This window comes from Natrix helvetica (genome assembly GCF_964273705.1).
Source record: "Natrix helvetica genome assembly, chromosome: 3".
In the NCBI taxonomy this organism is placed as follows: Eukaryota; Metazoa; Chordata; class Lepidosauria; order Squamata; family Natricidae; genus Natrix; species Natrix helvetica.
In genome coordinates this window covers 114729400-114755811 of record NC_138549.1, presented here as the reverse complement: position 1 = coordinate 114755811, position 26412 = coordinate 114729400, and the positions used below count along the sequence as shown (strand labels likewise).

The following is a 26412-nucleotide window of genomic DNA, read 5'->3' as shown; positions in this document are numbered from 1 at the left end:
ACATTCTCAATATGTCATCTGTGTTAAGTGCTGAAATGAGTTCCCCTTTCGAATGTAAAGAAAAAGGGATTGATATTGAAAATTGGGAATCTAGACAGCTTTACTAAAACTACTCTTTGATGTCTCTGTAGCAAAAAAGGAATTGTTCCATGCATTGCCGGTCAGAAAGAAGGTAAGATACTTTTCTTCGATTAGATAAATGGGAAGTTTGCTTCAAGTGAATAAGTTATTCTTTGACATCCTTGTTCTCCCAAAAACAATTTCATCAATTTACAAAATAAATTACAATACAAAGTAAAATTTTAAAATGTTGGCAGTGGCAGCTTTTTTTAAAAAGTATGAACTCGGCTTAATGATTTAATGCCAGCAACACATTCTCTACTCCAGTGGTGGGTTCCAGATCCCGTTGCAATCAATACGGTTGCAACGGGGTCCGGCGTGCACCACATAAATGTATGCAGCACACATATGCATACTTATCTCTTGCGACACCTCTGCGAGCCTCCGTGATGCTCCAGCTGCTTGGTGGAGCGTTGCGCAGGTGCCGTGCGCTACATGTGCATGCGCGGAAGTGCCGAAGAGGCACCGGTACGCCCATACCGGGGCGTACCGCCTGCAACCCACCACTGCTCTGCTCCCTGAATGTTTTATTGTCACTTTCTCTTTTAAAAGAAAAAAGGTTTTGAAATCAGCAATGGGATATTAACAAGAACATATCAGAAAATTGAGAATGTTGGTAGCTGCTTCCTAGTCTAGGGTATTTATTTATTTATTTAATTGATTTATATGGCTGCCCAACTTGCAAATTGTGACTCTGGGTGACTAACAAATTGTGACTAACAAAGGACTACAGGTGGTCCTTAACTTGTGATCATAATTGAAACAAACATTTTGGTCGTAAGTCATTCCAGTCACAAGTCAAGTCCACTACATGACAAGATTTGAGTTTATGACAGTCAATAAGTGAGTCACTGTGGTTGTGGCAGACCATTCACTTAACAACTGCAGTGATTTGCTTAACTGTGGCGAAAAGCTTGCAAAATGGGCCAAAAGTCACTTAACAACTGCCTTGCTTAGCAGTGGAAATTTTGGGCTCAATTGAGAGCTACTTGTATCATCAGTGTGTTGATGACACTTAGTTCCCTGCCAGTAGATGGTCCCATCCAGAAAGCTTCACAAAGTCAGGATCTATGGCTAGAGCTCTCCCATGCTGACAATGACAACTGGAATGGGACCTGGAGAAAGGAGGGGAACACTACAACACTGTGTATCCTCCGCTCCCAGCCTCCAAAGTTGTTCTAAAAAGATACCACGATCAAAGGCCACTGAGAGATCAAGGATTCCCAGTTGGCTCTAGGGTTAATCTAAAAGTGTAATCAGTGACATCTCAATATTACACACTGGTTTAAGAGCTCTTTATTTGTGTCAGAAGCACCTACAAATTCAAGACATGTAACATTTCAACACTCAGCAAATAAAATAGGTATAAAGTAGGTCATAGAAATGAAACACATTGTAAAAAGTATGTTGAATAAATAGGATTAAAACTGAATGACATTCGTCCAGTATTGGGCCGTGTCGACAGCGTTTTCTCTTGTCAGCCTGAGATTTTCCTTCATAACTGTTAAAAGGACATTGAATGTACCACAGCATACGTGAGATGGATTACTCTTCTGTAATGGTATGTGGAATTGACCTTGGGAGACAGGTGAAAGAACCATATGCTAGGCAGCTGTTTGATAAATGATGGCAGTCTGAACAGGGGAAGGTGGAGAAAGGTCCTTAGAAAGGGCTTTCCTAGTTTTCAGCAGAGTGGACGTAAAGGAGGCAAGAGATACTTTCAGACATGTGGGCTTCTGTTGCTGCAATCTTAGTACTCATCTTCCATAGTTCTTGTCTGAACTACCTCAAAAGGTATGACACCTGTCTAAAACTTGATTGAAAAGAGTACTGTTAAGCCCTTTTCATCTAGGGCTTTCTGGAACAGCAAACCAACCACCTTCTCAACAAAGTTCTCCAAAAAAAAGAGAAGATTGAAAATAGAGAAGAGCAGGGGTGTCCAAACTTGGGAACTTTAAGACTTGTGGACTTCAACTCCCAGAATTCCCCAGCCAGCCATGCTGGCTGGGGAATTCTGGGAGTTGAAGTCCACAAGTCTTAAAGTTCCCAAGTTTGGACACCCCTGGAGAAGAGTAAACAAATGTCATTTTATTTACAGTACGCTTTAACCATTTTTTGATCCTATTGTAATGAAAAATTGCTCTTCTTATGGTGTTATGAAGAGTTCAAATGGGGGAAGAGAGGTCATTCATTCTGAAAAGAAGGGAATGAGTTGACTCTTTTTTAAAAAGTTTTTTATTTTTCCATTTTCATAACATATAATCACATGTATACTATTACATAACCAACATTATATTGTACTATTAAATGTTTACATCAATTCACCTTACCATCAACTCCGAAAAGCAATTATTGGCTCTTCTGCTCTCCATACACCTTATCTATCACTTTCTTCCCCCTCTCTCCTCCCCCTCTCTACCTCCTTTCTTCCCTCTGTCATCCTTCTCTCCTCTACTTCCCCTTCCTCTCTCCTTCTCCTCTCTCCCTTTTCCACTCCTCCTTTCTCTCCTCCTCTTCCCCCACCCTGCCCTCTCTCCTATCCCTCTCTTCTCCCCTTACCTCTCTCCTCTACTTCATACTCTTCATCTCATTTACTTGGTATATTTCAGCTTCTGAGCGAGCTCCATTTTATGTTGATGGTATTTATAATTCCTTTTTGATATACGTATTTAATTTTGACATATATCTTCCTCCTTTTTTTAAAAAAAAGAGAACAAAAAAAGTATACATATATGGTCATTGTCCTTTTAAATCCCAACCTCCCCCACCCCCCAGCCTATTTTTGGCCGAGATGTAGACCTGGTTACAATTCCCAGCTATTCTCATTATATTTATATAATTATACATCCTTACACGCCCCCAATTTGTGATTCTGTCTTTAAATCTCAATAGTTTCCCATTGTAAGTATATTGTAAGTACCGTATTTATCGGCGTATAACACGCACAGACATATAACACGCACCTTCATTTTAAGAGGGAAATTTCAGGAAAAAAATTTAAATTTCAAATAAAGAACTTTGAAGCAAAATAAGGGTAGCTCAGAACTTTTTTAAATTAACTTTTAGTCGGGTGTCAGGGAGAGGAGAGACGGCTCATCCATTCTCTCCTCCTCTCGCCCACACCCCGCTAAGTAAAGCGCTTCCTTTCGCCCGCATGAGCTCTTCCACGGGCGAAAGAAAGCGTTTTAGTCAGGTGTCCGGGGAGAGGAGAGAATATTCAGCCAGCCTCTCCTCCTCTCGCCCACACCCCACTGAGTAGCGCTCCGTGATCCTTTTCTGTGCATCTGGCGTTTAGATAGATAGCCAGATGTTTTAAACGCCAGGCGCACAGAAAAGCAGCTGCTGTTGGGGCGAAGCGCTCCACGATCCTTTTCTGTGCGCCTGGCGTTTAGATAGATAGATATATCGGCGTATAACACGCATACATCATTTGCCCCCTATTTTTCGGGGGGAAAAGTGCGTGTTATACGCCGATAAATACGGTATGTTCCCTCTCCATTTTTCCATATCTTGGATTAGATTACTCTTAATTGTCTATAAATGGCAATCCTTGCTGTTCAATGTTCATTACAATTCCCTTAATCTACTATATAGAATAACAAACGGTACACATCTCACTTTATTCATCATCTTAAAGGTTCTATATATATCCGTGTTTCATATATTTTAACCCATGCTTAATTGTCCTTCTATTGTCATATTCAATCAATTAGCAATTCAGTTTAATTATCATGTAAAAAAGTGAATCACAAACCTCTGCTTTACAATCTCCCCATATCAGTTTCATATTTGTCCATATTCCATGTATTTTGACCTTTATTTAATTATCTTTCCATTATCATATTCAATCAGTTAGAATGAGTTGACTCTTGAGGAGTTAATCACATTTTGGTGAGCTTCAGTGGTTGAAACCTTTGTCTCAGAATTTCCCCAAGTCCTAAAAAGCTACTCTTAAATGCTTTCTGTTTACTTGTTTCTTTCTTCCAGTTTCTGTTGGCATGGGACCAATGGCACGGGATGTTGACGGCCTTGCCCTTTGCCTGAAAGCTCTCTTGTGTAAGAAAATGTTTCATCTGGATCCCATGGTGCCACCTCTTCCTTTCAACGAGCAAGTAAGACCAGTGATCCTAGTAACCATGCGCAGGTCTTCAAATCAGAAGTAGAACAAGTTATTTGAAGAAAACATGGGTGCCCTTGCCAGAACCATTACCACTCCCTTAAGATGCTGTGGCTTTGCCAGGCTCTTGTACTAATGGCATCACCCCAGAAAAATAACCCGAAAAATACATACATGATTGATAAAAAATGATAAAGCAACATACAGGTTTAAAACTAAAAATATTTTTGTTGGGCATTTTACTGGATAACAAGGGAAATAGATATTTGATTTTAACTGCATCAAGAATTGTATTTGCACAACAATGGAAAAGTGAAGAGATCTCTACAGATGAAAATGTGGGGGGGGGGGACAGGACCCTAGAATATGCAGAAATGGATAGACTAACACTTACAATTAAGGAAAAGAAAGAAACTGAATACTTTTTGACATGGGACTTATTTTTATCAATGGTTAGCTAATAAAAACAGAAGTTAGAAACATAGAAATATAAGAAAAGAACTAATGATACAAGGGAGGTTTGTTTAAATGGATAAGGTGCTACCGCTGCTGTTGTTGTTGTTGTTGTTGTTGTTATTATTATTATTATTATTATTATTATTATTATTATTATTATTATTATTATTATACCAATGTAACAAAAATTGTTGTAAACACTTTGATTATTATTTCCTAAAATTATTTCTACCAAGACAAGACATTGTTTAACTGAAAATGGAATTTTTATATGTTATAAAATAAAATAAAAATTATTTTAAAAAATAAATACTCCACATAGGAATTAAAGGAGAGTTCCCTGAGCAACATTATGAGAGAAGGGTATAATCAAGAAAATATCTCCACTTTGCCTTTGGGAAGCTACTAACGACATTGGTTGTTTCTACATATAAGCAGATCTCCAGAAAATGAACATTATGCGATTTGATCTGTGATAGATGGCAGAAGTACATAAACACTGAGGAACTGCTCTCCTTTTTGCATTTCATTGAGAGAAGTGATTATTTTAAAATAAATTAGCATTACTAACACTTGGGAAAGAAACCAGGTAAAAAGAGACATCAAAGTAAACTACACCTAAGTGTACAGCTTAGAGACCATTCAAAGTTACAATGGACCCCCAAATAGTACTTGTGACTCAGCGGCAGCCTCCCTCCCCCTCCCATGCTCACGTTTACATTTTGGGGGCTTGGCAACTGGCCCATATTTATGGCCATTTTGAGTGTCCCGCAGTCATGTGATTACAGTTTGCAATTTTTTTTGCTGGCACTCGACATTACTTCCAGTTTCCAGCAAATGGCAGAAAATTGAAAAATGTTGTTTTAAAACCACCACCAAAGGAAAATTATAAAATTGGGCACAGTCACGTGATGACTCACTGATGAACCATCAACCAGCATGGTTTAAGATGATAATTGCAAGCTCAATTGTGGTCATAAGTCGAGGTGGGTTAAATGAGGAGCCAGATTATTGGGGGGAAGTATGCTGACTCTGTAAACCGCTTAGAGAGGGCTGTAAAGCACTGTGAAGCGGTATGGAAGTCTAAGTGCTATTGCTATTACCTACTGTATATCTCAAAATTCAATTCAGTCTGTCCCTTTTGCCTCTCAGTTCAGAAAAAATAATAGTGAACCACGTCATCTCTCAATTGCGAAAACACGCTTGAACTTGTGTTAGTGTGCTCTGACACTGATGTCCTGGGCAAACATTTCCTAATTTGGCCCCGTGCCTCAGAACTGTTGGCTAAGGAACTTTATTGGCTTAAGCATCCTTGACTGCTAGCCTCTGGAATTAAGTCAGTGGGCTAATATTTATACCAGCAGATAAAGCACTTGAGTGGTTGAGAAATTGATGTTTCTGCAGCTAATCTAGTGCTGATTTATCTAGTGTGATGTCCTGCTTTTAAGGCATCTACTATGATTTATTATTTTGAAAAATTTCTCTTGTTCTTCTGTTGCTCTAGGTTTATACCAGCTCTGCTCCCCTCAGAATAGGATACCATGTGACTAATTCCTATAGTATGCCAAACCCTTCCATGACACGGGCTGTGATGGAAACCAAGGAGCTTCTGGAAATAAATGGCCATGTGGTATGTATACTTATTAGGGGAGAGGGAGGTATGTGTCATAGCAAAGGAGGGTCTGTTTCAGAAGACAGCATCAGTAGGTGCAAGAGATTTTTGCTGAGGGTGCAATAGCTGAGAAGGAGATCGCAAAACTGTTATCTGGGTTTTCCCTCCCACACACCTAAATTTAGAAGAGGAAAATAACCAAAAAACAGTTTTTGGCCTCCGCACACTGCATTTTCAGCCCTTTTTTTGGAACCTTTTTTTCGGGCCTTTTCCAGTGTTTTTTCTACCCATTTTCAAGACTTTTTTCAGCTCTTTTTTGAGGCTTTCTAGCCTCTTTTGCTGGCTTTTTTGGCCCCTTGGCTTTTTTTGGCCTGTTTTTGAGGCTTTTTTGGGCCATTTTTAGGCTTTTTTAGCCTGTTTTTTCAAAGGGGGGGTGCTCAAAAAAGCCTTGAAAGTGGACTAGAAAAAGGCCCCAAAATGGGGCGTGAAGAGGTCAAAAAATGGTCGGCAGGTAGGCAGGGCTTCGGCAATATTCTGTCTATAAAGACACAGACATTTTCACCCCGTTTTGGGAGGAAAAAAGCGTGTTTTATAGTCCGAAAAATACAGTATTTATTATGCTAGTTTTGGTGTCCACCATGCAGAGTTTTTTAAAAATGATGGGATTTGTTTATCTCAGGAGAGTCTTTATCAGGGACGTGCGGTCAGGGGAGGAAGAGCCTCACCTCTCTTCATGAAATAATAGTATATAATAGTATAATGAAGGAGGAGGAGCTTCCTGGAGCAATGGCGGTCTGCCTGAGAGCTCCTTAGATCCACGAGCTCTTTTAAGGGAGCAGGGGGTGCTGCCGGCCCCCTTTTACATCATGGGGACCAGGTGTCCAATAAACAGCCACCCTGGGTCTTTTTATGACCCAAGGGGGGTCTCCCAGGGTGGCTTGAAGACCTTGAAGACCTGGAAATAGCTTGGAGAGTGGACCGGTGAGCTGCCGATGAGAGACGCTGCCCAAAAACGCCGTTTTTGAGACCGGAGGAGTTGAGTTCGCCGTTCTGGGAGCGGAGAGGTTTGGAGGAGCTCGGAAGAATGGCGAAAGGTGAAGAAACGGCGCTTGGAGCGTGCGGGGGTGTGCTATTGTCGTTTTTGGAGGCTTGTGGCTTGGAGCGAGCTCTGGGGCGGCGGTGAATGGAAATGGCCGTCCCTGGGGCGGCGCCAATCCAAGTGGCGGCGGCAACGGCTGGAAAAGCCGAACGCCAAATTCCCCGGCCTGCAGCAGATTGGAGAGATGTTGGAGATGCTGGAGGTCGAGTGGGAGGATTGAAGGTCGATAGGACTGGATAGGACTGGAGCAGGAAGGACTGGAGGCCGGTAGGAGCGGCGTTGGGGCTTGTAATGGTTTGGCTGGAGTGCTTAGAACATGGATGCAGGCCTAGGCAAGACCTAAATGCCGAAGGCCTGGTAGGAGAAGGGCTGCGTTCCAGGAGGCTGCTTGGAGGCTGGGGGGGAGGCTTGCTGGGAACTGGCAGGCTTGTTGGGAACTGGCAGGAGGTTTAACATCAGACTTGGCAGGGGAGTTTTTTACCCCCTGCCAGCCACCTCCTTGACTGTTCCGTTTACCCCCCCCTGCTGACTTTTGGACTAACAACTGCCCCTGTTTTTCATCCGTGCGCGCCCTGGAGGTTTTTACCTCCCTATCTTCATCTGACTGACCATCTGCCCCTTGCCCATTATCAAGCAAAAATCCATCTACCCCTCGCCATCCACCATTGACCACCCACTAGCCCCCACTTACTGACCGGCACCTGACCATCTTATTATCATCACTACCCCCCCCCCTCATCTTGGACTGGACGATTCTCTTTGCACCGGTACCCGGCCTTTTCAATTTTATTGGACTATGGCGTATGACCACACCATCTGCAGCACAGAGCCTAGGCCCTGATGAATTTTTAACAGCATATGTACTCTAGGCTAGACCTAATCCTACTGCAGGAATCCCCCCTCTTGCAGGTGTGGCCCTCCGCCCTTTCAAGGGCCCACCTTGATGACGGATTCATTAATCCCGAGAGGTGGAGGAAGCGGAGACTTAGGGGGTTTTTAGTCAAATGTTTTTTAAATTCTTTTAGGGGTTTAGGGGTTGGGGGGTGGGTGGGTCAGATCAGGAGCGATGACAGAGCCAGGTCACCAGGTGGGGTCTTGAGCAGAAGGAGCAGAGAGGAGGAGGGGGGAGAGGATATCATTCCTATACAGGGCTCTTTGATTCCAACAGTCGTAGGGAGGGGCAGATACGAGGACAGATTAACAACTCGCAGTCGGTTGGGAGACCGTGGGTGTTGGTTACACCCGGTCGCTTGTACCAACCCCCGCGTTCTAGGTGGTCAGGATCTGCAGGCCCAGGGCCTGAGGCTGTTGTTATGCAATGCGAGGTCCGTTGTCAATAAGGCCCCCCTCATTCACGATCTAATTTTGGAGGGGGAGCCGGACCTCGCGGGAATAACGGAAACCTGGTTGGGCCACGAGGGAGGGTTACCCCTCGTGGAAATGTGCCCACCAGGTTATCAAGCATTTCACCAGCCCCGGGCCCGGGGAAGGGGCGGTGGGGTAGCAGTGATTATCCGGGAGGACTTAGAGCCGAGGGAGTCCACTGTGCCACAGACGTCCGGATGTGAATCCCTTGTTGTGAAATGGGGCCCTGGGAGGCAGATGGGCCTGCTGATAGTATACCTGGCTCCCCGCCATACATCAGCGACCCTGCCTGAGCTCCTCGAGCTGATCTCATCGGTGGCGGTTGAGACCCCCAAACTTTTAGTGATGGGGGATTTTAACCTGCCGTCGGTGGGAGAAGCATCAGAGGGGGTTCGGGAGTTCATGGCTTCCATGATAGCCATGGACCTGACTCAAATGATTCAGGGCCCGACACACGAGGGGGGTCACACCCTGGATCTTGTTTTTGTCTCTCGCCAGTGGTTGAGTGATCTGGGAGGAGTGAATTTAACCATCACTCCTCTGTCATGGTCAGATCACTTACTCCTCCGACTTGACTTCCCTGGTGCTACCCCTCGCTGCGGGGAGGCGGAACCGGAAAACACTAGATGGTTCCGCCCCAGGCGCTTGATGGAACCAGACAGGTTCCAGACGGAGCTTGGGCCACCTCCTGCAGCCCTGACCCGCCCTCCGGTAGAGGACCTGGTGGCCGCGTGGAATAATGCGACTACCGGGGCCTTGAACCGGGTGGCGCCTTTGCGGCCTCTCCGGCGGCAACGATCCACCCTGGCTCCTTGGTTCACCGAGGAGCTAAGGGTGATGAAGCGCCGCAAGAGATGCCTAGAGAGTCGTTGGAGATCCTGCCGATCCGAATTTGACCGAGCACAGGTACGAGCCCATTTAAGGACGTACCTAGTGGCATTGAGAACGGCCAAACGTCAATATTGTGCCGCTCTCATTGCATCCGCAGAGAACCGCCCTGCCACCCTGTTTCGGGTGTCCCGCTCCCTTCTGTTTCAGAGGCCACGGGAGGCCCCTTTACAGGGTAGGGCAGAGGAGTTTGGGAAATATCTGCAGGATAAAGTCGCTCAAATCCGGAAGGATTGGGTCCCCTTCAGTGGCCCAGTCGAGACGCCAGTGGCGAGTCTTGAGAAACCTTTTTGGGAGGAGTTTGACTTGGTTGTCATCGAGGATTTGGACAGATTGCGTGGACGACTGCGACCTACCACATGTTTGCTGGACCCGTGTCCCTCCTGGCTTGTACTGGCATCCTGGGAGGTTACACGCGACTGGCTCCTGGGCCTAGTGAACGCTTCGTTGGGTGAGGGGTCTCTCCTGGCCGCCTTGAAAGAGGCGGTGGTGAGACCCTTGCTCAAGAAGCCTTCCCTGGACCCTACGGAGCTGGCCAATTATCGTCCTGTCTCCAACCTTCCCTTTTTGGCGAAGGTTGTAGAGAGTGTGGTGGCTTCTCAGTTTCCACGACATCTGGAGGAGAATGATTATCTAGACCCGCGCCAGTCCGGCTTTCGCCCTGGGCACAGCACAGAGACGGCCTTGGTCGCGTTGGTTGATGATCTCTGGAGGGCCAGAGATAGGGGTTGTTCCTCTATCCTGATCCTATTAGACCTCTCGGCGGCTTTTGATACCATCGACCATGGTATCCTGTTGCACCGACTGGAGGGGTTGGGGGTCCGGGGCACCGTTTTGCGGTGGTTCGGCTCCTGCCTCTCCGGCCGGACGCAACGTGTGTTGGCAGGGGAGCAGAGGTCGACCCTAAGCCCCCTTACTTGTGGGGTGCCACAGGGGTCGGTCCTCTCGCCACTCCTGTTCAACACATACATGAAGCCGCTGGGTGAGATCATCCGTGGTTTCGGGGTGGGATATCATCTGTACGCTGATGATACTCAGCTGTACATTTCGACCCCGAACCACCCCAACGAGGCCGTCGAAGTGATGTCCCGGTGTGTGGAAGCCGTACGGGTCTGGATGGATGACAACCGACTCAGGCTCAACCCTTCCAAGACGGAGTGGCTGTGGGTTCCGACTCCCCGGTTCAACCAGATAATTCCATCTCTGGCCATTGGGGGCATTCAACTCGCCCCCGTGGAGCGGGCGCGCAATTTGGGCGTCCTCCTGGATGCCAGGCTGTCCATGGATGAACATGTGACAGCCGTGGCCAGGGGGGCGTTCCACCAGGTTCGCCTGGTGCGCCAATTGCGCCCCCTATTGGACCGGGACGCCCTACGCACAGTCACCCATGCGCTGGTGACGTCTCGCCTGGACTACTGTAACGCTCTCTACATGGGGCTTCCCTAGAAATGCACTCGGAGACTGCAGTTGGTCCAGAATGCGGCCGCGCGGGTGATTATGGGAGTACTAAGTACTCCCATGTGGCACCTCTCCTGCGCGAGCTGCACTGGCTTCCTGTGGTCTATCGAGTGCGTTTCAAGGTCTTGATTACGATCTTTAAAGTGCTCCATGGCTCAGGACCTAGTTACCTGCGGGATCGTATTCTGCCCCATACATCCCTACGACCCATCCGCTCGCACAGAGAGGGACTTCTCCAGGTGCCGTCCACCAGACAGTGCCATGGGGCGGCGCCTAGGAGCAGAGCCTTCTCTGTGGCGGGCCCAGCCCTGTGGAATGACCTCCCCCCGGATATTAGGACCACTACTGACCTCCGCTCCTTCCGTGTTAAGCTCAAGACCCACCTTTTCCAAATAGCTGGCCTGGCTCAACCATAACTTCGTAACGCTCCTGATGGGTTTTTTAATTTAGTAATTTTATTTAAGGGGATTTTAAATTGTGTTTTTAATTGTGTTTTTTAATTGTGTTTTTAATTGTCCTTCACTTATAAGTCAACTCTCCTCCATGCACATATGTATATGTCTCTGTTCTTTTTATATATATGTTTGTCTTATGTGCATTTTTATCCATTTTGATTGTACGCCGCCCCGAGTCCTTCGGGAGAGGGTTGCGGCTAATCAAATAAAATTATTGATTATTATTGATTGATTGATAATATTATATATATATATATATAAATAAATAATATTATAATATGTATTTGTGTTACAACCCCTGGTATGCCTAAATATGGGAGGAAGGTCACTACTCCCTCTTTCTGTCCTTCGGCTCATCACAGAAGACCATGCAGGCAGAAAACCATATTTTTATTTTTAATGTTGCCTTTTTTTATATTTGTGTTGTATTTGTACTGATAAATAAATAAAGGGAGGCTAGTATAGATCTATTTCGAGCTAATTAGCTCTCATCAGCTACCCATACCCTTACTGGGATTTGAACCTGGGCTGTATTATATCTTAGGCAGGAGTCTTAACCACTAAGCCACAGGCTCGCCTCCTTATCAGTTGAGCCAGGGAAATAGGTATGTATTTGTGTTACAACCCCTGGTATGCCTAAATATGGGAGGAAGGTCACTATTCCCTCTTTCTGTCCTTCGGCTCATCACAGAAGACCATGCAGGCAGAAAACCATATTTTTATTTTTAATGTTGCCTTTTTTTAATATTTGTGTTGTATTTACCAGCCATAAACCTCACCGCACGTCACTGGTCTTTATATATGGGGTGGCCCTCTGATTGTTTCCAAGTGGTAGTTAGTTACACAAGACTGTCATTTGTATTGACTTTTAGTAAGAGTTGTGTGAGCCTTTCCCCATAAGACTGAATCACATGCAAATGAATGCATTTTGTTAATTTAGAGCAACGTTTTTGAACTTGGCAATTTTAAGAGGCCTAGATTTCACTTTTTATTGAAAATGTTCTTTCATTTCTTCTTAGTTGGTCCCCTTTCAGCCACATCACTTGACCCATTTTATGCACTACTTCATTCCTGCGTCACTGTTTGGCGATGGTGGTGCCACTTTGCTGCAGTCTTTGTAAGTGTTGAGGAAATAAGAGGAGTAGAAGGCTTATTTTGTGAATGTGATTCCAACCCTCTTTCTTCTCTTCTGTTTCCAGTTGCTTCTCGATAGGTGGAGAGACAGGGCTTTAATTTCTGTGATGCTGAAAGTTGCTATGAATGAAACATTTGGGACTAGTGAACTTCAGCTGTTTGAATCCCCTCCTCCCCCCCTGCTTCAAACAGCAACATTCCTAACTCTGCTGGAAGCTTTATTTTTATTATAGATCTAAGATACTTCAGGTCACTTAGTGACCAGAATTATAACTGGCAACTCCATCACTAAGCGCCACCATTGCTATATGGAAAAATCAGATTATGATGAGCTTATAATGTCTCTTCGCGTTTGTCACACAGCAATCATTAAGGGAGACATCATGAGACTTTGATTTGCACTTTTACTCCTGCTTTATCTATTAATTCTGCTTGTTGGAAGCCAGTTGTACAACAGTAAATGATGATCACAAGACCGTATGTCCCTGCAATGATCATAACTGCAAAGAGTGGTCGAAAAGTAGGTTTTTTTTTTCATTCTTCTAAGTTCAAACAGCTGCTACACAAGGCAATTGGTAAATGATGACTGCCTGTATGTGTGTATGTGAAGGGATGTAAGACTATATAAAACAGCTTTCTGCAGTAATACAGACAAGATAGTATGTTTCAATAGAGAAAATACAGCTGCGTTTAATCTTAAATCTCAAATATTTAGTGCCTCTACTCCCAATATTCCCTGGATTGTTGTCAGGTTCAAATTAAAAGCTGGGAACAAGATACATAAATATCACACAATAATTCAAAGTAATGTATCAGGGCAACACATCAATATAAGTGAGAGGCTTAAATTGGGCAATGAAATCTCAAATGGAATATTGCTGCCATTGTAAGAGAAAAGTATACACAAATCTGAATGAATGCCAGAATATGGATTCCTAGAGACAGGAACACAGTAGGCAGAAGTCTCGGGCAACATTTTATTTTTTTATTAGATACTGTGGTCCTCAACTTACAACCAGTTGTTTAACGGCTGTTTGAAGTTACAACGGCACTGAAAAAAGTGGCAAATGACCACTTTTCACACTTGCAACCATTGCAGCGTCCCTGTAGTCATGTGATCAAAATTTGGACACTTGGCAACTGGCATGTGTTTATCACAATTGCAGTGTCCTGGGGCCATGTGATCTCCTTTTGCGACCTTCTGACAAACAAAGTCAATAGGAATGCCAGATTCACTGATCAACCATATTACTAATTTAACAACTGCAGTGATTCAGTTAACTGTAGCGAGAAAGGTAGTAAAATATCACAAAATTCAGTTACCGTATTTTTCGGACTATAAGATCCACTGGAGTATAAGACACATCAAGCTTTTGAAGAGGCAAATTTTTTAAAAAAGTTTTTGCACTCTGCAGACCTCCCAAAAATGCGAAAAACGGGCCCATTTTTTGTCAAAAAAAAGGGCATGATTAGCCTTTAGAAGGCTTATAGAGTGTTCCTGGGGGCTGGGGGGCACAAAACATGCAAAAAATGGCATGCCCGTTTTTGCTTCCCAAAGCCCCCAGGAGTGCTGTTTTTGCTCTCCCCAGCCCCCAGGAGCACTCTGCAGGCCTCCCAAACCCTCTGCGCGTGCTGGTTTTTGTGAAAAACAGGACACTCAGAGGCTTTGGAAGGCCTGCAGAGTGCTCCTGGGGGCCAGGGAGGACAAAAACTTCTTTTTTCTTGTTTACCTCTTCAAAATCTTGGTGCGTCTTATACTCTGGTGCCTCTTATAGTCTGAAAAATATGGTAAATCCCAAGCACTCAGATTGCGATCATGTGACTGCGGACTGCAACGTTTTATGATTGCTATAAGAGCTTTATTGGCCATAAAGCACCCTTTTCAAAAACATCTAATGTTTTACTAATCAAGGAGAGAAGCAACTTAGAACTGAGGAGAAACTTCCTGACAGTTAGAACAATTAATCAGTGGAACAGCTTGCCTCCAGAAGTTGTGAATGCCCCAACACTGGAAGTCTTTAAGAAGATGTTGGATAGCCATTTGTCTGGAACGGTATAGGGTTTCCTGCCTAGGCAGGGGGTTGGACTAGAAGACCTCCAAGGTCCCTTCCAACTCTACTATTGTATTATTGTATTATTGTATTATTGTATTATCTGTAATTCCAGACTGTTGTTAAACACAGTTTTGACTCACCTATACATCTGATTTAGTAGGATTTTTCTGTTGGTTTTTACAGATTAATCAGAATTGTTAATCAGAACATGGCAAACAGACATTTCTGGATGCCAGTAGTGGTAGCCGATGCCTGAAATTTTGGAAGATAATTTCCATTTTGAAAATTACCTTAGCGTTTTATTTATGTGCTTGGATTGTCTGGGTTGCCTTTCAGTGAAGGCGAACCTGTAGATCCGAAACTAAGGCTTACCATGCTGGTCTTTAAATTACCTTACTGGATGCGAAGATTCCTATCCTGGATTACGAGACCAATAGTAAGTAATATCACTTACTTTATTTACCTGGAGCACGGTTTCCCAACCTATATTCAGTTACCTGCGCCTGTGTGATTGGGGAGTTCTAATGTGACATGGCACTCTCGCACAACATTCCTATAACTTCCATTCCCTCAAACATTTCACCCCTATTAGTAAGAATTACGTTCAGTATAGCTGACCCATTAATTCCCTGCTCCACATTTTGGATGACAGAGTTGTCAGCTAGTCACATCAGAAACTCCCAGTCACTGCAGTTTGTCTCCCAGTTTTCATGGGCGATGATGGACTGGAACTATTATTATTATTATTATTATTATTATTATTATTATTATTATTATTATTATTATTATTAGTAGTAGTAGTAGTAGTAGTAGTAGTAGTAGTAGTAGTAGTAGTATTATTATTAGTATTAGTATTAATATTAATATTAATATTAATATTAATATTAATATTAATATTAATATTATTAATAATATTATTAATAATATTATTATTAATTTGATTTCTAGACCACCCCCTCTCCCCGAAGGGACTCGGGGCGGTGTACAGGTATCGAATTAAAAAACCTTACAAATAATCATAAATATAGTTAAAAACGAATTAAATTTTAAACCCCTGTACAAATTTATAAAAATTAAAAACTAAGCCTAAGACCAAATTTAAAAATACAGGCTGGGGTGGAAGAGCTGGAATTAGGCCAAGCCGGCTAGATTAAACAGGTGGGTTTTGAGCTTCTTACGGAAGGAGCGGAGGTCCGTGGCTGTTCTAATATCAGGGGGAAGGTCATTCCAGAGGGTCGGGCCCATCACAGAGAAGGCCCTTCCCCTGGGCGTCGCCCGCTGGCACAGCCTAGTGGACGGCACCCGGAGGAGTCCCTCTCTGTGTGAGCGAATCGGCCGAAGGGATGTATGGGGCAGGATACGATCCCGCAAATAACTAGGTCCTGTGCCATGGAGCGCTTTCAAGATGATAATCAGCACCTTAAAACGCACCCGAAAAGCCACAGGTAACCAGTGCAACTATAGGTCTCCATAGTGCTAGTCTGTGATTTTAACCACTACCCAACTGTGAATATTCTAGCTTTAGCATTTCATAATTAATATAATAAAAGTCATGTAGGGTATACCAGGCTGCATTGAAACAACTGAGCCCCCTTTATCTTCAACCTTCCAAGTGGGTTGGGAATATTGTTCTCCAGCCAGGGAAGGCTAAGGAAGTAGATTTGTGGTTCTTGGACTAGTTTGGTTTCATTCTAAGTTTTTGGTGAAATATAATATCAAAGAATCTTTACCACTTAGTTTTACATCAACCCCAAATAAGGCATTTTCCATTTATTTTTCCTTAGGTTCCTCGTCAATCAAGAGCTTTGAGCAACATCAAAGACAGGTAAATACTGTATTTTTCAGAGTATAAGACACTCTGAAGTATAAGACGCACCTAGATTTTGGGGAGGAGAACAAGAGAAAAATATCTGTCTCTGCCTCTCAGAAATTTGCCTCCTTGCAAAAAACAGCACAGACAATATACACTGTTTGTAGTTTTATATTTTAGACTATACTTGTACAGATGCTGTTAAAATTGATGTGCTTTCTGGAAGTATAGTTATTCTCTGCTATTTAAAAGAATAGCACTTTTTAAAACAATAGCATGGGGCCTCTTCAGTTCAAGCATTTATTTTAAAAAGCTTCTTCATTTTGTTAAGTTGCCTAGAATAATAATAAAGCAATCTTTAAAAAATAAGCCTAATAATTTGAACATTTTATAGGAATTTATAGTTGTTGACTTACCTCCTTGCAGCAAACAGCCTGATTAGCACAAGAAAAAAAAATCTGCCTCCCAGCAATTTGCCATGTGGAGCAAACAGCAAGTTTCACTTTCAATTTCTCCCGATCATCAGCTGTTACAGGCTGCAGGGATTGCTATAGTTTATTGAAGCCTCTGCAACCCCCTTTTGCTGCAAAGAGGTAAATTGCTTGGAGGCAGAGGCCAAAGGGTTGGGGCCGGTGGATGGGTGGGTGGGGCTACATTCAGTGTATAAGACGCACCCAAATTTTCACACTCTCTTAGAGGAGAAAAAGTGTGTCTTATATTCCGAAAAATATGGTATTTTGTTGGGAGATTAAGGCCTCCCTTAGTGAGTGAGTATAGGAAGATTTATGCTTACCAGAAGGGATTTTTTTTTAAAAAAATACATTTTCTTTCTACTGATGCTTTTTACAAATATTTCTTGATTTCCATATTAATAAACTCAGCAACTGTTGCTTTATTTTGCCAAAGTTAATGTGATAACTTTACTGCCATTAATATATAAAATGTTTCTCTAGTCTGGTGCCCAGGTAGGTTTTCAATTCCATTCTGACCAGAGGAATTAAGTCAGCATAGCTCAGTGATTGCGAACCTATGGCACGCGTGCCACAGGTGGCACGCGGAGCCATTTGTCAGGGCACGCGAGGCACTGCCCTATCAACTGGCCAGCACGCATGCATGCGCTGGCCAGCTGAGTTCACCCTTTTTTAAAGCCATTTTTTGCCCTCCCCAGGCTCCAGAGGCTTTATAGGAGCCTGGGGAGAGCAAAAGCAGCCTCCTCCGCCCCCCCCCCCCGGACGCCCTCTGGAGGTGTCAGGGAAGCCTGAGGACAGTCCCTGAAGCCTTCGGAGCGCTCAAAACGATCCTCCGAGCAAACCGGAAGTGCCTTCAGGGACTGTCCAGAGGCTTCCCTGACACCTCCGGAGCGGGTGCGGGGGAGGCTGTTTTTGCCCTCCTCAGGCTCCTTTAAAGCCTCTTGAGCCTGAGGAGGGCGAAAAAAGCATGTAAAAATGGGGGGGTCACGCCTGTAGTGCGCGCATGCGCACTCGGGGGTCACGCATTGCATTATGGGTGCGGCACGCCCGCACACGACCCCCCTGCGCTCCCCCCACTTATGGCACGTGAGCCAAAAAAGGTTCGCCATCGCTGGCATAGCTGTATAGCACCAGGTTGGGGAAAGCTATTACAGGACATTAACATAGGCTGTCAATTCCATGCATCAGCAGTTCATTTATTTTCTTTGACTTTTTAGGTCTATAAAAGAACTCTGGAAATGTAACACGGAAATTGAGGTAAATTTTGGAATCTTTTCAAACTGCATAAAAATCTTGTACATGTAAATATTTTCTGAGGCATTCGAGAAAATAGCATGGTCTTTTTCAGCTTCAGACCACAGATTTAAAGCATTCTTAAAAAACTACTGCATAATAGCAAAACGCAATGAGTCTTGAGATCATTCTTCTATAGTCTTATGCCTCCCCAGTTGTATTAGACACTAGAATAGGTGTTGGAAAGTAAAATCCAATATATTTGGAGGATGCCAAATGAGTTAAAGGTGGCCTTGTTGCAAATGCTGCCTTTGTAGATATTCCATGATAAAGAACAGCGCTGACTTTCCTATGTGGGAAACTATTCTGTCCTTTAAATAATTGTTTTAAGTTCAGTATGAGATGGTTGCATACAAAGATTTGTGGTGTCTACAGAATATTTTTTGCAGGGGAAGAGCAGAAGCTAAACTAGGAGTTTATAATTTGTCCATTTCTCATGTCCTGCTTTGCAGCTACACAAACTTGTCTATTTCTCTTGTACTTACGCTGTTGCTCAATGAAATTTTCTGTGACAGAAATACAGATAGTCCTCACTTTACTACTGGGACCAGAAACTCTATTATTAAGTTGCACAGTTGTTAAGCAAAGCATCACATAGCTCTGTTGGACTTATATCATCTCGAGGATGGTCATTAAGTGAATCACCACAGGTGATTAACTGAGACATCACATGCATGTGACTTATAATTTCACTCCTGGCTTCCCCGCTGACTCTGTTTGTGTTGGAAGCCAACTGTGCACAAATGTGAATCATGTAACCAAAGGACACTGTGCCTGTCATAAATGCCTGCCAGTTTGCCAATTGCAAAGCACCTGAATTTTGATCATGTGACCTTGGAGGCACTACAAGAGCTATTTTTCAGTGTCATTGCAATTTTGAATAGTTGCTAAACAGAGCAGTCATTAAACGATTACTACCTGTACAGTTTAGCATTTTCTTGTAAAGAAATCCACTGAGTTATTGATAATATTTGGGGGTGGGGGTGTTCTTTACTCAGTGGCTCTATGCAGTGTGTAGGGCTGTGCTTTTACTGTGGGGATGGGGAGAAAAAGACCAGACTTTTGACTCTGGGTATTTTCAGAAGGGCAGCTTGGGATGAGGCAGCTTGGGATGATGAAATAACAGTTCAAATCTAAGGATTACATTTTAAAACAGTCTGATTCAAGAGCTGAAAGAAGAAAAAGACATTCATGCTTAATTCCCAGGAGACTGGATTCATGTTGTTCATACATAAAATAGTTGCTCGAAGAATAGCAACTCAGAAGCCCACCTTTGCTGTGCTATCTGTCTTCTTGCCCCTACCCTATGTCCGCTGTATTTTTTGGATGGCAGGTTTATAGATTGAACAATAAAGTAACCCTAATATGTAAATTGATCTTTCATCATTAGGAATATAGCAGAGAATTCACTGAAGAATGGAAAAGACTGGAACTGGATGTGCTGCTTTGTCCTGCTATAGGTCCTGCTTTTAAGAGTGGGTTTGCTGCAAAAATACCAGGTAATTTTTTAAAAAAACTTAGAAAACCAAGTTTTAAAAAGCATGTTGGTATTCTTTATCCATGGAGTGTCCTACTCCTATTCAACCAGATGTGAGTAAATCCTAGGGCTGTGATGTGCTTTGAGGTTGGGCAAAAGGTTCATGGGATAACGCAGGGGGGGGGGCAAATATGGTGCTTGTTTGCAACTCTTTGAACCCAACACACCTTTTTTATGGCTGTACTGTCCCTAGGAAAAGGGGTGGCTGCTTTAATGAGCTTGCACTTTTAAATCAGAAGCACTGCACAACCATAATATACTCCTGTTATGGATCTTGCCATACTCCATGCATAGTTCCATCCTGGCTTACAAGCAGAAGAGTTCACATTGGCATATTTGATGTTGATGTTAAGCATCTTATCTCATTAACAATTCATAAGAAGCAAATATATAGCTGTTTTGTTAAATGTCTGTCTAATTCTCTGTACACTTAGACAAAAACCTTCATCTGGGGATGACCAAATCATCCCTTATGGAATCATAATGTTCAATCTTGCTTTTCCATAAGTTAAGAGCCAATTTAAAAGCTGATGGATGGTAGTTTTCCTTCAGTCATCCTTCACAAACTAGTACACATTCATTCTTTTGAGAATATATAACTACAATATTTGTGACAGTGCAGAAAGTATTTCTAAAATTCTTCTTAAATAGACTGCAGGCTTTGGGAATCTGATTTAACAATACAGTCTCTAAGGTAGTCAGGTGATCATCAGCATCCATATAGGCTCCAGTACAAAACTGTTTTGAGTGTCTTTTTAAAGAGAGGAACATTAAAGACAACGCATAAAGCTATAAACACGAAAGCTTCTGTATCTGTTTTAGTTGCTTGAGATCAGCTTCAGTTTTTCCAAATAATTTTCTCATCTGTAGAATGGGGAGGAGATACCATGTGTGATTAGAATTATGAAGTCCTGTCTTCCTTGTGCTATTAATCTCTGCAGGTTGCTCAAGAGAGCTGAGTAGCGATTTAATTTCCCTTCTGGTTTTTGTCTGTACAGAGGTCACTAGTAATACCATGTTATATAACTACTTGGACTTCCCTGCTGGAGTAGTACCAGTTACAACAGTGACAAAGGAGGACGAAGAGGAGCTGAAGAGTTTCAAAGGACACTACAATGATTTGGGGGACAAACTCCATGCAAAGGTACTTGGAATTGCCTCATGACAGTGCCCAGCAGCATTTAGAGGTAATCCTCGAGATACAGCCATGGTGGAGCCTGTCCATTATGGTCACATGTCTTGATGGCCATGAAGCGAGATGGCCTCATTTAACCTCCATCCCATGATCTCCCAGATGCAGCTGTTAAACAAAAAGGCAAGTTATTAAGTGGAGCATGGTGTGCTTTAGATGTAGGGAAGAGCCCTAGAGACCTGCCCTGGCCTTCTCCAACCTTGAGAAGGCAGCCATGTGGCCTGCCCTCTTTCCCCAGCATGAGGCTCAGAGATCTTTGAAAGGCAAGGGTGTGATGGATGACGGGTGTGTGGGAAAATAATCCAAGGCTGCAGGGTCCCAGTGGAACAGGATGAGAGAGAGAGAGACAGAGAGATGGGGGAATGCTGTAGTGTCCATGCTGTCAGTCATAAGGGCTAATGACTGTAGGAGTGCAGCAACAGCTGTAAATTCGAAAGGGGGTTGTAAGTAGCTTTCAGGCGGTCTGTTTGTACTTCAGACGGTCATTAAGTGAGCATTCTTATTTCGAGGACTATCTATTTGACACTTGCTGTAAAAAGATGCTTTCTTCATTCTGTCTTTGTAGGCAGTGAAAGGGGCTGTGGGACTCCCTGTGGCTGTCCAGTGTGTGGCTTTGCCATGGCAAGAAGAGTTATGTCTCCGGTTCATGAAAGAAGTGGAGAAGCTAACCAGAGAAAAATCAAGGAAACAATGATATGATACCAAAGCAACCAGAATGGAATTCTTCCATACTAGCCAAGGACTCTGGGGACTAATTTAGTTTGTACAACTAAGGGAAGTCACTATGGATGAATTTGTTGAGAAAATGTAAGGGGAACAATAATTATAGGGTTGAGCTTCCCACCTTTGAATACTTTGCATTAAAATATTCAGTGCCATTCCAGCCCAATAGATATAAAAAATTACCAGGTCTAAACTAATGAAATTGAAATTTTTAACATGCTTTTGGAATCAGTGGATGGAGCAGATAGGAAACATTGGAAGAATTGATTTCCCCCCAGCAATTATGTACATGAATGGAGGCATCTGATTGTACTTGGGTATGATATTTTTCCAATGCAATGTATTAATAAAAATAAAGTTTCCCTAATTTTCCCTGGGCATAGGCGAGAGTATGTTTGTCAGTAACTAAGCAATATATTAATCTTCAAGTGGTCTCAAGTGGTTTTAAGTTTGAAAATGAATAACTCTTGGCATCGATTAAGGCAGGCTGAAGTTCACGCATTCTTTTTTCCAGGACCAGTTTTTTTTCCTAAAGCTCACTACAATTCAGCTAAATGTACTGCATTTGCTCAGTTTGATACGTTTGCTGCGAATACAACATTCTCTTTTGAAATTATAACTTTTTGTGAAACAACGGCATGGCTTTTATCGCAATGACAAATATTTGTGATCTATCCCTTTATTTTTGCTTCGCTTTAATTCTCTAGATACTCTATTTATTTCTATATAGAGAAAGGATATGTTCAGTGTTTGTATAGCAATAACGTTTCCTTCCAGTTTTACATACCTGCAGCAAGCCCTTCGTCTCTTCTTCAGCTCCTATCTGTCCATGTTTCTGCCCAGTTTTAAGTTTTCCTCCATTCAACACACTGGAGGCCTATAAAGAGAAATTGTAATGTGAAGAAATAATCCATATTTATTAGATTATATATCCTTTCTTTCTTCTGCAACACAAAACAGTATGTGTGTGTGTGTGTGTGTGTATTTCCTGAAAGAACATTTAATCAGTGGAACAACTTGCCTTCAAGGCAAACTATGAATGCTCCAACACTAGAGGTTTTTAAGCAGAGACTGGACAACCGTTTGTCTGAAATGGTATAGGGTTTCTTGCCTGAGCAGGGGGTTGGACTAGAAGATCTCCAAGGTCTCTTCAAATTCTGTTATTCTGTTGTTCAGTTATAAAGCAATTATAAAAATAAGCACTATATAATTAGCAATGTAGCATCTTACTAGGAGAATTGGTCATGGCATATAAAGATACACTTCATTGAAGCAAACTGGTTAAAGTAGAGGTTCCTAGAGTTTTTATTACCTGGTGCTGAAATATAAACTTGAACGGAGAACAAGGGCAAACTTGTGATCAATCTAAACCAGTGTTTCTCAAACTTGGCGACTTTAAGTCCTGTGGACTTCAACTCCCAGAATTCCCCAGCCAGCTATGCTGGCTGGGGGATTCTGGGAGTTGAAGTCCACAGGACTTAAAGTCGCCAAGTTTGAGAAACACTGATCTAAACAATCCTAAATGGATTTTTTGAACTGGTGTTCATGGCTGGCATCATCCCCTGAAATTACTTTTAAGGCCCAGAATAGCTTCTTAGCAACTAGCATTTACATTTGACTGATTAAATGTTCACAATCTCTATCAAGGGCAACAGAACTATTGTCACCTTGAATCATTGCCCAATGGTTCCTGAGCCAACCAATATGCAAACGTGCAGGAGAATTTCGTGAGATGTTTTTGATGCCTACAATCTAAGGTAGAATTGGCAAGCGTTACCAAATACAAAGTGTGGAACCCGAGATAATGCTGAACTGAAAAAGAAGTAAGCTCAAACAAATCTGGATAATATCTTCATATGGCACATCAGAGAAGATTAATTTGCAATTGCAAGAATGCAAGCTGTAATAATTCTTTCATTTGAGCATAGGCTACTGCTGTCAGTAATTATTCTCAACATGAACAACTGTTAGGAATCTCATGTTAAGCTTTTAAGCAATGACAAAATGGAAAGGCAGATAATGGCGAAATGTCTGTACCCTAGACATTGTTAAAATCACAAAAGAGAACTGCCTAGCCTATATAGAATTTAAAATATACATAGTATTGCTATATATTTGACCACAATTTCTGTTACAGACTTGTGGTTCTCAATTTATGCCCATTCATTTAATACCCATTTAAAATTATGAATGTGAAAAAAAGTGATTTACAACTGGTGATTTACACCTAAAATTGTAGCAGCATCCTCACAATCAAGTGATCAAAATTCAGGTGCTTAGAAATCAGTATGTATTTACAACTGTTGCAGTGTCACAGTGTCACCTGATCACCATTTATGACCACCTCCGGGTTTCTGACAAGCAAACTCGATAAGGAAAACCATATTTGTTTAACCATCATGTGATTTGTAAAACAACTGTAGGTGGTAATATCAGGCTCAATTCATTCAACAGCTACATCATTTAGCAACAGATGTTCCAGTCAATTGTAGTTATAAGTCAAGGACTAGCTGTATAAGGACTCTTATTTCTTATATAAACATTAAAATCCTACCATTCTTAGGTGATTTTATGCTAGTCTTTGTAATAAAGCTTTGGTTTCATTTGTGAGTGATTTGACACTGCATTGTCAAGCTGCAGATACTTTCTCATCTCTTGGATAACCTTTTTGTATGGAGTTTACAAAAGAAGCTTATTTATTTATTTATTTATTTATTTATTTATTTATTTATTTATTTATTTATTTATTTATTTATTTATTTATTTATTTATTTACTGAGCGCTTATAGACCGCCCCCTCTCCCGAAAAGGACTCGGGGCGGTGTACAGTCCATATCGAAAATACATCATATAAATAACTATAAAATTAAGCAATTAAAATTAAATAGATAAATAGATACGAAGGAGGATAAAAAGGTTTAACAGAACTGTACAGCTGAGTAAATAGTTTAAAACCCCTACAAATATCCCCTAAAATCAAATTTAAAAAACAATTCCCTAAAAAACCAGTTAATATGTTTGCCAGGAGGTAGCAGTTATGATTATGCCAGGCCAGCCAATCGGAACAGGTGTGTCTTCAATTTTTGCCGGAAGGAGCGGAAGTCAGTGGTGGTTCTAATGTCGGGGGGGGGAGGTCATTCCAGAGGGTTGGGCCCATCACAGAGAAGGCCCTACTCCTTGGCGCCGCCCGTTGGCATTGCCTAGTGGACGGCACCAGGAGAAGTCCCTCCCTGTGAGAGCGAATTGGCCGCAGGGATGTGTGTGGAGAGATGCGATCCCGCAGGTAACTAGGTCGCGTGCCATGGAGCGCTTTAAAGATGGTAATCAAAACCTTGAAACGCGCCCGAAAAACCACAGGCAGCCAGTGCAGCTCGCTTGTTAAAGGTTTGAAGAATCTTATGAGAGAGAACAAAGAAGAAACTTTGGTATTCTATGGTATTTGGATTGTTTTAAATTTAAGATTGTTAGAAGTAAAAGGAGGGGGTATAAAGTTGGTTTATTTGATCAAGATTAAATATGCTCTTATGTTTTGTCAAACTAAATGGGCTTTCTGTTGACATTAGGACTGAAAAGATGAAGTTTATGGATTTGTCTATAGATAAGGGATTGCGTATAGGATGATGAGATCATTGGTTGTCAACTAAGGGGGGGTAAAAAGTTACAAAAATTATACTTGTGATAAAGGTTGAAAGTCATTTCTTTACATATATTTTCCTCTGTTTTTTCTTTTCTGTTTTTTGTTTTTTCTTCCCTTTTTCCACTTTCCATTCTTCTGTTCTTTCTTCCCTTTAGTTTATATCAGATTTTTCTATTGTAACAAAAATCCTCAATTAAAAGTGTGTGTGTGTGAGAGAGAGAGAGAGAGAGAGAGACAGAAATAGAGAGAGAGAGAATAAGTCTCCAGACCAAATACAATCTCAGTAGAGTTGCATCATAAAAATAAATGAAATTAGTAAAGTAAAATTTAGAATTAAAGAAGGTGAAAAGAGCACAAGGGGTCTCTTCAAAGTCTTGACAACAGTGATTAAAATCTAAACTCTTATGCTATAGTCCCAAAGCCATATAATGTGGTGAGTAAAAGATAATGAAGAAAGGGCTGAAATGGCTATTTTTCCATACCTCCTGTTCCTGAAATCGGATGTGAGTATATAACAACCACTTTGATTAGTCTTCTCAGTTTGATTATTGGCTATCTATTTTGTATGAACCTTTGAAAGGCTAAGGTACCACCAGTCCAGTAAAGTTAGAACAACAATTTGTTTTTGCTTTTGGCAAACACAAATCTCAGCATAATTCAAGTAACTGATTACCCCAGCTCACAACTCCCAGAACAGAATGGAAGAGTGGATTCCCATTGCATGAATGTGCTACACATACATACAGATCATAACTACATGAACGGCAGCTGCTACTAAGTTTTCTACTAAAACAAGAAAAAAGGGTATTGCTATAGCTGCTGAGTTTGGAAGCCCAATAGGATGTTCTGAAGATATCAGTTGAAGCCTTAATTAAGATCTAATAGTTTAGATAAATCATCCTTTAAATACACCATGGGAGGAGTCCAAGGTACAACTATGAGGTCTCCAGTAACTTGAGATAGCTTACTAGCCAATGCTTTAACAATACCAC

General features: G+C 42.3%; 1 protein-coding gene across 1 annotated transcript in view; it reads left to right on the top strand.

Annotated features, from left to right (window-relative positions):
* The window catches only part of LOC309388735 (fatty-acid amide hydrolase 1-like), a 35994-nt gene extending 13833 nt beyond the window's left edge, over positions 1-22161 (top strand). Inside the window, exons 6-15 of the mRNA XM_081946328.1 lie at positions 132-172; positions 4108-4232; positions 6198-6323; positions 12590-12687; positions 15095-15194; positions 16543-16583; positions 18256-18295; positions 19722-19830; positions 20867-21012; positions 21626-22161. Coding sequence (XP_081802454.1) covers positions 132-172; positions 4108-4232; positions 6198-6323; positions 12590-12687; positions 15095-15194; positions 16543-16583; positions 18256-18295; positions 19722-19830; positions 20867-21012; positions 21626-21754 — 955 coding nt within the window. The 3' untranslated portion in view covers positions 21755-22161. The remainder of the gene's footprint in view (positions 1-131; positions 173-4107; positions 4233-6197; positions 6324-12589; positions 12688-15094; positions 15195-16542; positions 16584-18255; positions 18296-19721; positions 19831-20866; positions 21013-21625) is intronic.
* The last annotated feature ends 4251 nt before the right edge of the window (positions 22162-26412 follow it).